Source organism: Falco peregrinus, chromosome 4 (assembly GCF_023634155.1).
Source record: "Falco peregrinus isolate bFalPer1 chromosome 4, bFalPer1.pri, whole genome shotgun sequence".
Classification (NCBI taxonomy): domain Eukaryota; kingdom Metazoa; phylum Chordata; class Aves; order Falconiformes; family Falconidae; genus Falco; species Falco peregrinus.
In genome coordinates, this window is record NC_073724.1 from 107,230,098 (window position 1) to 107,247,833 (window position 17,736).

Here is a 17,736-nt window from a genome sequence, read left to right on the forward strand (position 1 = left end):
ATTTGGGTGCTACCGGTGTATCTGTTTTGGATGATATATAGTATGGAAAGCCTTTCCACTGAAGATGCGTTACAATCCGTGTCCAATTTAAATGGACACTGATGGAAAAATTCCTTTGAGAGTGTGTTAGAGGGAACAAATGGGATCCTGTAAGGATTATTCAACAGATTGTAGTATAATATCCACGATTTTAGCACATTGCATCCTGTGGTGAATACAATAGTTCCAGGGGAAGAGGAAGTTTGAAAGAGAGGACTGAGTTCGTTGTGGGTTGTTTTGATTGTTCTCTGAGAGGAGAAAGGTGGGCCTTTTTTTGTTTGCCGTATTTTTAATTTCTTTCAGTCTGGACAATAAAAATCAGTTATATGATTTTCACTTTTCTGTACAGTTTTTAGGATTTTTCTGAATACTTTTGTCTTAAAACACACCTTGGGATTCAACATACTTCAGTAATTGTTTTTTCAACTACAGCAGTGACATTATCTGTTTGTCATTCTCCTTTTTCAGTGTTTTTTTGGATGTAAAAGCTATTTCAGAGTAGCTTTTTAAAGTCAAGGTTCAAGGGACATCCTTTAAGGTTTCACTTCAAGATACTTTACCGTTTTCTAACTCTGCTTTATTGTTTGTGGGTTTATGACTGTTCCTTCCTAGCTTGAAATAAAATCTTTCCCCATGACAATTACCTGTCCTCTTTGTACTTCATGCAAAATAATTGGTTGTTGAAGTTCATCTCATGAAGCTGATGGAATATTTTATTTAATAAAAGACAAAGTAATTTCATTGGGTGAGAAACATAATGAATGTTATGGGTTTGCAAAATATAAAAGAGAAACAAGATCAAGTATTGTGCCTGCTAACCTTGACAGTGTTCCTTTAATAGTATCTTCTTTTTAAATTTATCTGGTTTTCTTAATGTTATCTGTATTTGAGACCTTACCATCACATCCTTGCCTGCATCCTCGTATTCTGTGTTTCTGTAAAAGCTGACTGTAAGGACAGGAAAATTCTGACTTTAATATTGAAACAAGTGTAGTGAAAATATGAATACCAGTAACTTATTTTTCTGCTTTCCCCTCCCTTTTCCAGATCACAGATTATTATATGTTTCAGCTGAGATCTGTGACACTTGCTTTCAATTCTTGTCAAGGAATTTTTGTCAGATACAGATACTGTATTAATCTAAAATAAAAAGGTATTTTTCTGCAGCTGCCAACTAAGTGAACAAGCTAAAACTTTTACTATTAATACAGGCACTCTCAAAAATAAATAATTCCTAAAAATTCATCCTTATGTGAAGTTGTATGGAACTTGTAGAGTTTTTAAGTGTTGCACTAAACCATTTTAAAGTTGTTCTCAGTCATGACAGAGTTGAGGACATTTCCTTTAAAGGAGTCAAGAAGGAATTAAGACACTACAGAACTATAAACGTAACCTCTTGGGGCCTCATGACTTTTTATTTAAAAAATAAAGTTGAGAAAACTGGACGATAACTGTGCTACATTAAGTATCACGTCAGTCAGGAAACAGAATTCTTTAGTCATAATCCACTTTGGTGATAATTTAATGCTTTTAGTTAAGTGTCAAAATCTTACTGTTTTGCCGCCTCATAAGGATGACTAGCATGTAAGACATTCAACAGCTATAATATTTTTTTCTCTTGATTACCTATAATAGACATAGATGCCCCAAAATAATTATAGATTTTTTTCAAAACATTGAGTTAAAAATACATATACAGTGAAACAGGTAGAATATCCCTCTGAAAACAGCAAATAAGTAGAAACTTTAAAAGGTGACTGTCAGTATGGCATTACAGTATACAACTTTTTCCAAGTATTTGTACCTGTGTGTTATTGAAATACATATTTCTTGTGTTACTGTTCTTTTTATACATTTTTATTTTGGAAGAAAGCAATGCAATATCCTTCTGTTTCATAACCTCTGTTACAGCTGGGGAGGATAATGCGTGGACCATTTATGAAGTTTGTAGCCCATGCAGCCTCTTTCACCATTTTTCTTGGTCTACTTGTCATGAATGCAGCTGACAGATTTGATGGCACCAAACTCCGACCTAATGAAACAACAGGCAATGTAAAGCAGCTATTCAGGATGAAAACATCCTGTTTCTCATGGATGGAGATGCTCATTATTTCTTGGGTAATAGGTAAAGAGTAATTTTCAATTAACTTTGTCTTGCTATGGTTTCAGTGAAGCTGGACCCAATTTAATGCTTTGCTCTTCATGTTACGTGTAAAAACTGCAACAAAGGGATTTTACTCAACTGGCTGCATTCCCACATTGGCCTCATGTTTCTTATTGGATGTCAGCAGGATTCACATGTGCCTAGTTAATCACAAACATTCAGTTGAGGACTTGGGTGAAATCTGAATATGAATTAGTTCTTAGTTCGGTTTTATGAATATCACTGGAAAGTGTCAGTTTTATGGGATTTTTTTGAGTCAGGCTGTGTCAGCTCCCAAGGGGAAAGATTTCTACATCATGGGCTAAGATTTTTGTGTCCAATTGCCTCCTACTGTTACAATTCTCTCATTTTGCAAGTATGCCTGCACAATTAATGGTGTGTAGCTGAATGTATTATTGATAGAAGAATATAGACCCCTGAACATTCAGCGGTAGATGGTTCCATCCCTACACAGGGGTGAAATGAATACTATGAACACTACTCTGAGCTGAACCATTCAATTTGGTGATGCAGTACTATTCAGCATCAGAACTTGAGCACAGATCCTCAACAATATTTTAGCTGTCTGATTCTGATTTACAAGTCAATAGCATTTAGTCCATTGGGGTTTAGATGCCCAAATATTTTAAGGATCAGTGTTCTGGTTGGTAGTTAAGTCAATAATATGGGAGAGTTAAGTTCAAGCTAAGTAAATCTGTTTCCATTCAAGAGTTTATGCATTTAAAATATTTTGCTTTTAGGAGTTCTCAGTGATTGAAATTGGAGCCATTTGTACACCAGCTGATTCTTATAGCTTTAAAAGACATGGAAAATCTTTATTTATTCCATCATAAAGCTGTTTATAAATTAATATATAATTGTATATTATAGGAATAATAGGGCACTTAGATTTCCGAATATTCTATAAATATCAATGTTTTCATCTGATAATAAAGGAATAAATAATAATTTCCCAATTTGAAGTTCTATTTTGCTAATTTAATCTGGTTTTCTTTATTTCAGTGTCATGCATAAGACTGTTTATGAAAAATTGATTCAGTGCATACAGATATTGCATTGAATTTCATTACTGTAATTAACATCATAATTGTCCTTATCTGAAAATGATGAAAAGTTCCTTCAGACAATTTGATAAGTATAAAACCCAGTAACATTATTCCAGTTCAGTTTTTTAACTCTCTTTAGAATCCTAGAAGTGTAGCTCATGATTAAATAAATTTTATCTTAAAAAGGAAAAGGATTTGCTCAATAAAAAGGATGTCGTAAATGAATACTGTACTCATATTTTATTATTAAGGGAGGATAATTAGGAATCAAACAGATACCTTTGCCCTACTGAAGAAGCATTAGGTCTGATTCTTTCATGCTCATTTGTCACATATATTTGCAATTTCAGTAAAAGAGACGGTACCAAGAGTATTCTGCAAATAAGAAAATACGAGTTCTGTGATTAGTTCTACCACTGCTATATGATCATGCCAAAGCATTTCTACTCTTTCTGTCTCTTCCTGTGTCTGTAACAGATAGTAGTACTCACATCCCGTTCTCTTTGAAAGCTTTTGTGGTTGTACAGGAAATAAGAGTATGAAAGATTGTTATTATTACTCATATGAGAAAGAAGTATTGGAATGTATATGAACCAGCAGGTTCAAGGATTTTAGATTGTGTTTGAACTTCCACTGACCACAATTGTTTTGAGTTTGACTGCAACTGAGAGCATATCCTATACATAACAAAAAATCAAATAAAACAGATGTGAAGATAAAAGAACACACTGTTTTCTCTGTTCTGTCTTATGCAGGCATGATATGGTCTGAATGTAAAGAAATTTGGTCTCAAGGTCCAAAGGAGTATCTTTTTGAGTTATGGAATATGCTTGATTTTGGTATGTTAGCAATTTTTGCAGCATCATTCATAGCAAGGTTTATGGCATTTTGGCATGCATCCAGAGCCCAGAACTTCGTTGATGCGAATATGAAAGACCTGACAAGTCCAACACTGGAGCCCAACATAAAATACTACACCTTGGGTGAGTTGATTGCACGTGATTAAGATTTACTTCTTGGGCCAGGATGTATTAACAAGTCTCTAGTTATATCTACAATGTACTACTTAAAAATTCCCCACCCCTTCTGTTTCTCATCCCTACTATTTGATCACAATTCCCTTGGGCTGTGTTCATACATCGCTTTGGGGACTGTTCTAGACATGAGGCACTGAAATGATCTAAGATCAGAACTCCCCACTGTCACCCCACCTCTTTTCAAGATTATTTTAATCCAGGTCATTTGATCTGTTGTTACACAGTGCTGTCCTGCAAAGACTTGTGTTGGCACAACTGTGAATGTGATGTACTGTAATGCAGGGGCAGAACTAAGCAATGAGACGCAGGAAGTTCTTAAACCTGCTTTGTCAACATAACCAATGTATTTTTAATATATTCTTTGTTCATTGTATTATTTTAATATTTCTCAATCCACTCGCTTTGCCAGCAAGAGATAAAAGTCTTAGTAAACTTGCTTGGCGTATATGAGAAGTGACTAGAAGTTATTTTGCCCAAATAAGAAAAAATTAAACTGTTTACTTGTGTTTGCTCTCCATACCACCACATCTCTTTTCTCTTTAGTAGGTATTTTTCTCTAGATACTGAAATATGTCAGTTTCTGTCTCTGCTCCATGCCTTAAATACTGTTTCTGATAAGGTTGCATTTCTTCATTATCTAGGCTGTAGAAAAAGCAGAACAATTAATATATCTATTCTTAAACCCATTAAATTTTAGTCTTAAAAATTCTACTGGGAAGTTACAAATTTCACATAAGTTATAAAAGCAGCTAGTTAAATATTAATTCAATTCTCAGTAACACACACTTGAAGAATTTGCGAACAGGGACTGTTGTTTATGTTCACAGTTTCTGGGTATGACAAAGCACAAGTCTTGTAACTCATTTATGCTGCATAATACTGTATCATCTAGCAAGGCAGTTTTCATTGACATCAGTCATGAGCTGCGACTCTTATGCACTTAAGCAGAGTTGAGCCATTTTTTAGTGTATGCACATACACTGAAGTCTGCTTGGAGAATTATCTATGTATGGTAGTGCTAACATGGTTAATATTAATAGTGAATATTTAATGCCACAGGTTTTGTCATAGGCTAGCAAACATAACTTTGTGGACTCCAGGTTGAACATGAGTCAGCAATGGGCCCTTGCGGCAATGAAGGCCAACGGTATCCTGGGCTGCACTGGGCAAAGCATTGCCGGCAGGTCGAAGGAGGTCATCCTTCTCCTCTACTTGGCACTGGTGATGCCACACCTGGAGCGCTGTGTCCAGTTCTGAACTCCCCAATAAAAGACAGACAGAGAGATCAGAGAGAAGGGCCTATAAAGGGCCGCAAAGATGAAGGGACTGGAGTGTTTCTTCTATAAGAACAGGCTGAGAGAGCTGAGACTGTTCAGCCTGGGTAAGAGAAGGCTCAGGAGGGATTTCATCAATGTATATAAATATCTGAAGACAGTGTGCAAAGAGAATGCATTTTTCATTGGTGCCCAGGACAGGACCAGAGGCCATGGGCACAAACTGAAACACAGGAGTTTTCCTCTGAACATCAGAAAATATTGGTTTACTGTGAGGGCGACCGAGCACTGGCACAGGTTACCCAGGGAGGTGGTGGAGTCTCCATCCCTAGAGATGCTCAAATGCCATGTGGACATGATCCTGGGCAACCAACTCTAGGTGACCCTGCTTGAGCAGATGTATTGGACCAGGTGACCTCCAGAGGTCCCTTCTCATCTCAAACTTTCTGTGATAATACAGCTTATCTGGAAAGATAAAAGACATCTGGCTACTAGCCCATACTGAAACATCTGCCATCTTTGATTTTACTTATCCATGAAATCTGAGGTAAAGCTAACATAGGTATGTCTGCTTATGTGAAAATATGCAGTCTTTTGCCGTATAGACATTTTATCATTTGAATATAATGTGTATTTTATTGAGGAGCTCAATAAACAAAAGCATATGTACATACTTGCAAGAAACATAATAGCTACCAAGGCAATGAATACGTGCTAACTGAGCCTTGTGATGCCTAAAACCAGTCATTCAGTACTTTGTCATGATACATGAATACTGGCATGGCAGCAAGTTCTTTGAAGAATATAATTTCCTGATGTCTGTAAGGACATCTTGAATAGTGCTCAGCATCGCTGGGTATGGATGTATTTTAAAGCTGTACAAATAATTGTCTTCTTATTGAATGGTTATGTGTCAGTTAACAGCTCAAATTAGTATTTTTCCAAATGCCAGTGATTGCCTTCATTGCACTCTAAATTATTTGTTTCCTTTTCTGCCTTTACCATAAATCCAGGTAGCAACACTCTCATGAAAGGTAGGTAACCCATCCCAGGTTAACCTCTTCTCTTTGCTTTGAAGCACAATAGTGTATTGAATTTAAGCCTCCCACATCATCATATTCCAGCAAGGAAGTTTTCTGAAGGGTATTGCATTGGATTTCTTCTTCTGACACTTTTCTGTAAATATTTCTTTAAGTACAGGTTTGAACCTGTATGTTCTCCTCTGCAGTTGAATGTGTTTTCTGTCAAACAGCAGCATCACATTCGTTCATTGACAGAATGAATGTTCAAGTAATTCACACAAGTGGATTAGCTTCAACAGAAGAGATTGATAGAAGTGATGATAGAAAAGGTGATGGAAATGGGTGTTTGGCCTGTGCCAGGAAAAGGCCATTACCGTTTCACTGTGAGTAAAAGTATGGAGTAAATAGAAAAAGTAGAAAAACTTTATTGTTTCAACAGTTTTGGAGTTGTGGATGGTATTTAATGATTTCAGATCCCCACACCAAACGAGTTCATTTTGAGTAGCTCAGATAAATTGCATTTCTAGTTCAATTTATTCAGTTTTCATCACCTGACACTGTAAGTTAAATTTTGCTTAAATTCTCTAATAGGCTGGGATTGAAATCCCAAAAAGTTACCTCAGTGATCTTAGAGTCCACTTTTATAATCAATGGAGATCTAATCAATACAGCCAGTGGAGCTGTGAAATGGTCCTGTGAGCACTACCTGGCTCAGTTTCGTTGGGTAAACGTAAGTGTTTGAGTTGCCCAGGGTTTCTTCCCTCACCTCCAGCTGCTGTTCCAAAAAGACCTCCCATAGATCTATACAGATGTTTTGAAATATTGACAGAAATTCTCATCTTTTGTTTCTAGCCAGAATCAACTGGGATCCATCTGATCCTCAGATCATATCTGAAGGCCTGTATGCAATTGCAGTAGTGTTAAGTTTCTCCAGAATAGCCTACATCTTACCAGCTAATGAAAGCTTTGGACCACTGCAGATATCACTTGGCAGAACTGTGAAAGACATCTTCAAGTTCATGGTGATATTTATTATGGTGTTTGTGGCTTTCATGATAGGCATGTTTAATCTCTATTCCTACTATCTGGGGGCAAAACAAAATGAAGCATTCACAACGTAAGTACACCTGATGAAACTGTAATGATTGTGGGCTGGTTTTATGTAAAGTCAGTTGTTTGCATTGTATGTGTTGTTGACTAATTGCTTTATAAGGTTTGCATCTCTTAAAAATGTGTTTGTCTTGGATTTAGTAGTAATTTTTGCTCTTGTTACTGCTGTTTAAAGGCTATATTTGAAATCAGAATGAGCTCTTGATCCCAGCAGTGCTATGGTAAATCAGGAAAGAAAGGGTGGGAAAGGTGGGATGTAGCTGCCCTTTACGTGTGATAGCAGCCAGAATGCCTGTACCTCTGTCTAGGGAGAGATGGTGGGCCAGTGAGAGCTTACAGATCAGGATGAGAGGGAAGACCCACATGGGTGACATTGTAGTGGATGTCTGCAACAGAATGCCTGATCAGGAAGACAAAGTAGGTGAGACCTTCCTCAGACAACTGGAAGAAGACTCACACTTGAAGGCCCTGGTCCTTATGGGGATTTTTAACTACCCTGATGTCTGCCGGAGGAACAATACAGCAGGGGACAAGCAGCCCAGTTTCTGGAGGGCACTGACAATAACTTCTTGACACAGGTGATTGAGAAACTGATGTGTGGAGGAGCTTTGTGACACATGACTTCTACAAACAAGGAAAAACTGGTTGGGTATGTGAAGGCTGGAAGCAGCTACCATGAGATGGTGGACTTCAGGTTCCTGAAAAGACAGAACAAAGGAAATAGCAGGACCACAACCCTGACCTTCAGGAGAGCACACTTTGGGGTGTTCAGGGAAGAATCTCATGGGATGAGGCCCTGAAGAGAAGGGCAGTCCAGGGAAGCTGACTGATTTTTAAGAATTGCCATTTCAGTGCTCAAGATTGGTCCATCTCAACAGGCAGGAATCCTAACAAAGGTGTTGGGAGGCCTGTATGGATGTATAAGAGTGATTGATAGGTCATCTAATTGTGATGCCACTCAGAAGGACCACGACAGGCTGGAAAAATGGGCTGACAGGAAATCTGTGAAGTTCAACACAAGGAAATGCCACATCCTGCCCCTGGAGAGGTAGAACACCAGGCACCAGGACAGGCTAAGGCTGACCAGCTGGAAAGCAGCTTGGCAGAAAAGAACTTGGGGGTGCTGGTGGACACCAAGTTGACTATGAGCCAGCAATGTGCCCTTGTGGCAAGGCAGACCAACAGCCTCCTGGGCTGCATTGGGCTGGGGAGGCTTATAAAAAACCAAAAGGACCTCAGACCCCTTACACAGCACTGTACATGCCAGATGAGCTGGCAGCGCGGCCTGTAATGGCACTCCATGCACAGGGCTTGTTCCCAGGGTTATTCAGGGATTCTGGGACATAGGCTGGGTCAGACCCTGAGCCTGCAGGACAACATCCCGCCTGCAAGGGCGGTCAGCACCAGCACTTCAGAGCCCAGCTGCAGCGGCTCCCTACAGCATGTGGGAGCAAGGCTGGTTCCTCCATCAGGTGCTACTGTCATCTGTAATTGAAGCAGCCTAATCACTACAGTGTGATACACATTATAAAATATTTGTAATTTAATTCAGACAACTCTGATTATTCTTACAGTAAAAAGAAATAATAATCTTATCCCTCTTTTAAGCTCTGGCTTTCCAGTTTCCAATGGAAATAACCTGTTGAATCTTGAGAGGTGAAAATAGATTCCTTTGGGGTTTGGGGTTTGGGGTTTGGGGTTTTTTTTAAAGTCTTTATTTCCTTGGCAGTTCTTTTTTTCTTCTGCCACCATAGGAACATAATTCTGAATTTACTCTGTCAGGAGTTACTTGGTATACATTTGTCATGCCTCTCATTTCTAGCTGTGATTTTAACATAAATCACTTGAGTGGAAACTCATTCTTTTCCATGCTCTGCAACCCTTGCCCACTTAATTTCTGATTGTTCTGATATTGAAGCTAGAGCTGTTATGAAGTATACTCAGCCAGGAAGAAAACTTGGCCAAGAGGGAAAAAATTGTTACTACTTTTCTAGTATTAGGAGTTCACACAATAGATAAAGTACCTAAAACTCCTACTCACAGATGGAATACTGATAAAATATTATAAGCAGAGAATTACACTCACAACTAAAAATGACATTTCTTTTAACTTTTTTCCTTCGCAATAATGCAATAAAATAAAAAAAATGCTTTACAAAATATGCTTTTGCATTTTTTGGACATGGGGAACTGAGATCTCTTAATCAAAGCAAGAGAAAGTATGTCTTCAGACAGGTGGAGGTAGATAGGAAAAATACTTCAGAGGTTTGGCTTCACGTTTATGTATATATATAAACTGATGAAGAGGAAATAAATGCATTTAAATGAACTAACCTGAAAAAAAAAATTATCAGTATCCCCACACTTTGGCTTATTACCTCTACCTTGGATTTGTGGATAAGTGAAAACTCAACTGGAGGATTGTGCTCTGTGAGACCATTTTTTGAAAAATGCTGATTTGCTGTCAGACATGCTGTCTTCACAGTTTCAGAATGTTAGTCATAGTACTGGTGAAATAATAAATACTAAGTCATCTAATAATGCGATTAAAGTATTTATAGGTTAATCATTTTTGTTATTTACATTCAGATTATCAGCAAGTGTGTAGCATGTAGATTAAAGTAGCTAACAAGTGAATCATTGTCATCTTTTGAGGATGAATATAACCAAATCAGATGTCTTTATGGTCAGTCATAAATATTCGGAATCTTATATTATGAAACAGCCTGTGCCTATCAAAATAAGTAGTCCACGTGTTCTATAGAATATCACTGTGATAGAGTTCTACATTGTGATAATGGAAAAATTTCTACACTGTACAAAAAATGGTAACTGGCAATTTATACAATAAGAATATACAGCTTTTCTTCAGTAACCTATGTGTGTATTCATTTTCTCCTTTTAGTGTTGAAGAAAGTTTCAAGACATTGTTCTGGGCTATATTTGGACTCTCAGAAGTTAAATCAGTTGTCATCAATTATAAACACAAATTTATTGAAAATATTGGTTATGTCCTTTATGGAGTCTATAATGTCACCATGGTCATTGTCTTACTGAACATGCTGATTGCAATGATCAACAGTTCATTCCAGGAGATTGAGGTAAAAATTCCATTTGTGATGAAGCATCACCAAATTTACTGTTATAGCTAATTGTCTAAATCTTCTGGAAAATTTTCTTGTTGACATCTTATTTAAGAAAAATAACACAGAGGCTTTTTGAATATATTAGGAGAAAATATTAATTCCACTGTACATTTTATTATAAAGTACCTGGAAATTATGCAGCTGCATGTGCATGCAGTAGTAAGAACTAGACTTTACTAAGAAACTGCTGTTGAACTGTGTTGTGTTCCTGAAGAGGATGGGCTATGTTGTGTGATTTTGTGAATCTTTCATTTGCCTCATTTGCAGTTATTATTTGAGTAGTGTCCCTCTTGCTGCAAGGACGTTCTCGTTCCTATGCCTTGACCTTGCAAGCAAGTCTGTAACATGCTGTTTTCTTCTTTCATTTAAACAACTGTTCTAGTTCTATTCAAAGAACAAAACTTTGCTTGACAAAGTAAGCAGCAGGGCTACTGAAAATCAGCACGAACTTTTGCATACCATGGAAAACCAAGAGCTAAGTAATTATATTGTTTAGAAAAAAGGAAGCAGATCTCAAGGAGCTGGGCCATCCCAGCTTTTCCCAGGTGACACCTTTGCCACAAAGCAGCAGACTCAGGTTTGACACCACTCTGGTCCTAGCTTCTAGGCTCTGGTTTGGGGCTGTAGCGTTGTCCAGCTTGAACAAGAGCAACACATTCTCTAGGGAGGTTCAGGTTCTTCTGACTCAGGAGGCCACAGAACAAACTATCAGGTTCAGAACAATAAAAAACAGGCTATTATCCAAAAATATGGTGAGCAGATTCAAACAGCTTCTAAAAACAGCTACAGCAATATTAAGTCATGTCCTTGAACATGACGTCAGTCCTTTCTGCAGAAAATTCTCTTGAACTTTACAGGGAGAATAAAGTGAGTGTTTTGTCTATCATAAATGTTAAGCATAAACCATGGTGATGATAGCATATCTGATTTAGTCATATATTCAAGCAAGTGGAAGGAATTAGGTAAGAGTCATCTAATCTTTTTTAACTTTGTGTGTAAAGTAATGGAGTAAAAATTTAATTTAAAATTCTAGTAACAGTGTCATCTCAAAAAAAATTAATTGCTACAGAAGAGAACAATAATATAAGACTGGTAGTCTCACTGAGATAGTTCCATTTTTGTTTCGTTAACATAGGGGTTTTCCTTTTTATTTATTGAGCATGAGAGTGTTCTAAGCAAATGGCTACTCAGGCAAGCCCTAACAGATGTATATGAGTGTTGCCAAGCTTTAACTTGGGCTTTGTATTGTGTGCTTTTAAGTCAGAGCTTTCTTTCTTATTAGCATGCTTTTAAAGAGCACCAAATAGAGAGGTCTGTCTTTGTGATCCTGTATTGCAGATTATTAGCACTTAGTCTGGAGTAACCAATGTTTAAATCAAATCCACTTTGTTCTGTAATGGCATTATTTTAAATGGATTAATAAGAAGTTCCATTCATTGAAATTCGATTTTCAGATTAGAAACAAGCTCTTGATCTGTTTGAGATTAACTTCAGCCAATTACACTCAAAACACACATAAAGTTTAGTATCTTCAATACTCAAGGTGGTATTAGTAGTGTATTAACAGCAGTGTTTCTGTTTTACAGGATGATGCTGATGTAGAATGGAAATTTGCCAGGGCTAAACTTTGGTTTTCTTACTTTGAAGAAGGAAGAACTCTTCCAGTACCCTTCAATTTAGTGCCAAGCCCAAAATCTTTGCTGTATCTCCTACTCAGAATCAAAAAATGTATTACTAAACCATTTCTGTGCCAAAAGAAAAGCTTCCAGGAGGATGCAGAGATGAACAAGGTAATTTTATAATCTATGTACTGACTGCTAATTTTAAAAGATAGAAACAATTTTAACTTCATTTTTGTTGTTGATTTGTTTTTCTCATGGATTTCCCAACATACTTAGTCCCTGCTGAAGTCAGTCTCTACGTACAGGCTGAAATTCTTACTTTAGTTTTTAACATAAGTATTTGTCTACATCTGTAAACAGTTAATTCCAAAAGTGCCATTGTAAATGTACAGTTCTTCCCGCTGCTTCTAACAGAATCAGAGAATAATTCAGGCTGGGAGGGACTTCAGTCAGTCAGGTCTTGCAAACTTCAAAGGCTGGAGATTGCACAACCTCTCTGAGCAGCCTGTGCCACTGCCTGACTGTCCCTTATGGGAAAAAAGTTGCTGCTTCTACCTGTCATTTGAATTTGTCCGTTGCCTGTCATCCTCCTGTCCTGCACCACTGTGAAGAGCCCAGCTCCATCTGCTTAATGACCTCCCTGTGCAAACTAGGGGCTGCTCTTGGGTATGCCTATAGCCATCTCCGCTTTGGGCTGAACAAGCCCAGATTCCCCAGTGTCTCTTCACAGGGCAAGTGCTCCAGCCCCAAACATCTTGGTGACCCTCTGCTGAACTTGTTGCAGTTTTGTAACATCTTTCTCATGTCCCCTAAGTCCCCCAGGTCCTTTTCTGCAGAGCTGCTCCCCAGGCAGCCAGTCCCCAGCCTGTCTTGTTGAAAGAGTTATTCCTTCCCATTTGTCCTTACTGAAATTCACAGAGTTCCTGTCAGGGCTGTCCTCCTGGATGGCATTCCTGCCTTCAAGGCTATCAGCTTCTGCCTACCCCCCTTGCCACCCCTCCCATCTCTCACCCCCACCCATTTATATGTGTCTGCAAACCTGGCAGGAGTGTGCTTTGACACCCGGTCTTTGATAAAGATGTTAAAAAGGGCAAGTCCCAGGATAAGATCCCTATACTATTTTCTAAGCACAACCATCCAGCCAGGATTTTGTCCATCTAGTTGTCCACCCATCTAGACAGTAACATCCTAAATTGAGTACAAGAATATTTTAGGATACAGTGTTAAAACCCTTGCTAAAGTCAAGGTAGGTGACTTCTCCAGCTCTCCCTTCACCTGAAAATTCAGTCATTTTATCTCAGAAGGTCATCCAGAGGGCTAGATGGGTTTTATTTTTCATAAATCCACATTTACTTTTCCCAGTCACAATCTGCTGTTCCATGTGCCCAGAAATGTGTTCCAAGAGGTCTCAATCCATTATTATGCCAGTTACTGAAAGGAGATTGAGTGGCCTGTGGTTGCCCAGATCATCATTTAGAGCTTTTATGGAGACAGGTTTGACATTTGTCTTTCTCCAGCCTTTGGAGACCATCCCCAGTCTCCATGGTCTTTCAAAGATGATAGTATATTTGCAAGGACTTCATCTTCTCTCTCAGTACCTGTGGATGCAGCCCATTGGGTCCAATGGACTTGCCTGGGTGCATTGGACTGGGTCAAGTAACCCCTGACTGGACCCTCCTCCACAGCCAGTCATTCTCCTTGAATCTCATCATGGTTGTCAGTGGAAGAGTAAAAGAGAGGAGAAAATGGTTGCAAACCTAGAAGGAAAAAACAGAGCTATAGGGAAAAGTCCCATGCCTCTGACAAGCCTCTGCCTCTGGTTAAGTTTGTAATAGTCTATAAAAACAAACATGTTGCAAACACTGTGACCAAAGTCAAGATTATTATTAACTTCAGATGTCTTGTGTGCGCTACTGGTAATTTTTCTAGCTTTTCACAGGTCTGACTTCATTTTATTTGGGAAATCTAATCCTAATGTATTTAACAGAAGTGATACTGCATTTGCTCAATTTTTTAGTGACTCCAACGTTTGCAAAACTTTTCACTAAGCTGCTTGATGCAAGTTGATTTCACAGCTCCTGTGAGTGATCACTGAAAGTCATCAATGAAAAATCATGACTTTAAGGAGATGCATATGTTTCAAATTTAGTGATGGTGAGAAACAACAAATCATTTTTTTTTTCTAATTCACTCGATTTGTGACTTTGAAAAACTCCTAAGTAATAAGAAGCTTATTTTTAATGTCCTTTTAAAACAAAATTTATGTTCCCATAAAACAGGTACTCTTCAAAACCCCATTCTTACACCCTAGGTAAAGAAGCTGGATTTTTATCATTCCTTTCCAAAATTATATTCAAACCTAGCAATGCAGATGGCTAGAACGGTGCAAAGTGTAATAATTACCAATTCCAGATAAAACAGTAACAGTTGTGTCTGCCTTTACAGCAGACCCTCTGAAAGAGGGCTGTAAGGATGCAACCATCATTTATCAGATTTTTTCCTAACCCTGAATTAATTTTTAGTTTTCAAATATTAATACTTTCCACTCACTGCAGACTGTAGTATAACTATCATAAATTAAATGCGCTTACTCCCCAGCCAAAGAAGGCATAATAATGTGGTTGCAAGTCAAATGAATAAGAAAGCTTTATGCTGAAAAACATAAAGCAGCTGAGTTGCATCTATTAATTCCTCAGCTCTTCTAGCGGGGTGACTGATACTGCCAGATGATTACATTTTTACTTACTTTTGGACTGCCACATACTATGGAGCTAACTTTATTTGACTTTGCACTTTTTAAAAGTAGCTAAAATGTTTTTGTGTCACATTTTGACCCATTGTTGACGATACATTATTGTTGAGACTCTTTTATGGCATCTTACCAAAGGCATTCTTAGGCTTTTTAGGTTTTGACTTTGGACTCATACTGTGCTGAGCAGGTTGGTGCTGAGCAAGGAGCTGCTTGGGCAAGGAACTGCTATAAATGCAATGAGCTGTGCAAAGATAAGAAAACCTTTGCAAAACCAGACCCAAGAGCTGGTGGCTGTGGCTGTGCTAGTAGGTTAAATGTGATAAGGAGATCATCTGGGCACTGAGGCCAGGTCAGCAATGGCTTGCTCCTATTCAAGTAGTTTTCTTCCCAAAGTACAGTTGCTGCAAGGTATCGTCCCCAGACCATTCCAGCTGCCAAGCTGTGCCTAGGGAGAGAGACAGTTGCTCTGGTGCAGGTCGTATTGGGAGGACACTAAAAGTTAGCTGATAGAAGACATTGCATTGCAGTACCCAGAAATGTTGACATACACCGGAGTTTACCGATTCAGACCCAGCCTGTGGGTCTGTCTCCTGCAGAGCCTGCCTCTTCTCACTGCAAAAGCAGCTGCAGCACCATGTCCAGTGTAAAGATAAGAATTATGATGGGAAGGGAGAAATTTCTGCCCCCAGAGCCAGCTCTGCCCTGATTACCAGTGGCAGAAAACGAAGCCAGATGTCCTCAGGACTAAACGGCGAGTGATGTACATAGCTGTGTTCAAACTGTAGCACAACAGGAATTTCTTGAGACACATCTACATATACTAATAAAGGGTGTGAAGATGTTTTCTTTCAGGCTGTTGATTAAAACAAGCAGATTTCTTCTGGTTCAGGCTACAATTAGTGTTTTAAACATCAAGTGAACAAGAAACTCAAACCAAAAAAGGGGAGAAATAAATGAGAAAAGGGGTGGGTTTTAAAGAAACCTACTTTGAGTTGTATTCTAAATTGAACAATTGACTTGTGAGTGAGAAAGTTCATGGTTTACGAGTCACAGAGCTTGTTTATTCTCCTGAGCTAAAAACCTAGTGGCAGATGATGTATTTAAGCCTTTTTCTGAAAATTTGACCCTTCAGAATATAAATGAGGGACAACTAGTTATTGAAATAGCTTTAAATCCTCAAACAAACAATAAAAAATATGTTAACTTTTCCTTTCCTAGATAAAATGGTGTTTATGAAATTTCCACAAGTGATGGCTTGTTATGGTAGTACAAATTGGGTCATTTTTAGGGAACCCTCCCTTCTGGTCCAAGCACATAGCACTTACTGGCATTCAAAGTCATCAGCTGATTCCAAAAACCGGGATTTAGGACATTAACCAAGTGATACACAAAACAGCTACAGTAATGGCATTAACGTTCTGATTTCATTGAATTTTAAATAATGCTAGAGAACGAGAAAATGAGAAGAAAGTTTGAAGAATAAGGTGTTTTCTAAGAGCAATGCTCTATGTATGCTGCACTTCTTTCACACAACACTCCTGGAGGAGGGTTATTTTTGTTAGGGTTTATAACGTTGTTTTATTAAAATTACATTTTTTCCCCCCAGAGTTACTCGTGCAGATGTTCAGTAGATACTAGCTTAAAAATATAAATTCTATTTTAGTCATTAATGTCACAGGCTGAGTTTAGTAGTAATTTCTGAGAGAGGAAAAAGCCACAGGAGTGAAGCTTAAAGAGAGTTTAAAAATTTTGTGTAAAAATGGAGTTATAATGAAATCTTGGCAATCTCTGCCACCAAGTGGTCATTCAGCAATGTGCAATAGATGTTCTGTCCTGTTACACATAATCAGATGTAATGAAGTTGTATACTTCTGATTTACCTGCCAACTTTAAAGGTGCAGTCTGTAGCTGATTAAAAGTACATTATTCTGTTCAAAAAATGCAGAGTGCTGAAGGGTCAAAGTTTAGATAAAGATGATACAGTGTGTCTTGTTTTTACAAATTTGCAGTGTCTCACTTAACCCATTTCACCACGTTACTGATTTTGCTGTTTCAAGTGAAATTCAAGTTTTAGTTAAGCAGTGGATTAACTTTTGAAATCAACCAATGTACCATAAATTTGAACGTGGTAACTGGCATCACAGGCTCCATTTAAAAGACATGATAAATGCTAAAAAATACATAATAAAATTCAATACATTTATAGATTATATGTAAACTGGTAAGTAATGGGGTCACGAATGGTATGACATCTGCAGAAAAAGTCGGAGAACCACAAGGGCTGGGACACCAGCCACACGGCTGGAGCCCAGCTTCATGCCCTAGGGCAGCTGTGGCCAGGGCGACTTTCCTTTGCCACTGCAGAGGAAGCACCCTCTTATTCTACTACATTATTTCCGAAAATTGTCCATTAGGAAACCAGGAGCTGAAAAAGCAAGAAGGTTTGTTTTTTTCTCTTTTAATCTAGTAGTAAAGGTGAGGCCCAAGAGAGTATTATTAGTTCTAAAATCTTGAAAGATATAGT

At 38.1% G+C, this 17,736-nt stretch overlaps 1 protein-coding gene across 2 annotated transcripts in view; it reads left to right on the forward strand.

Moving 5' to 3' along the window:
• Window positions 1-17,736, forward strand: part of TRPC6 (transient receptor potential cation channel subfamily C member 6) — a 100,026-nt gene that overhangs the window by 73,513 nt on the left and 8,777 nt on the right. For both annotated transcript variants that reach the window (XM_055803043.1, XM_055803042.1), the window contains exons 5-9: window positions 1,951-2,164; window positions 4,005-4,232; window positions 7,435-7,699; window positions 10,598-10,793; window positions 12,425-12,628. In XM_055803043.1, the coding sequence (XP_055659018.1) occupies window positions 1,951-2,164; window positions 4,005-4,232; window positions 7,435-7,699; window positions 10,598-10,793; window positions 12,425-12,628 (1,107 nt within the window). The remainder of the gene's footprint in view (window positions 1-1,950; window positions 2,165-4,004; window positions 4,233-7,434; window positions 7,700-10,597; window positions 10,794-12,424; window positions 12,629-17,736) is intronic.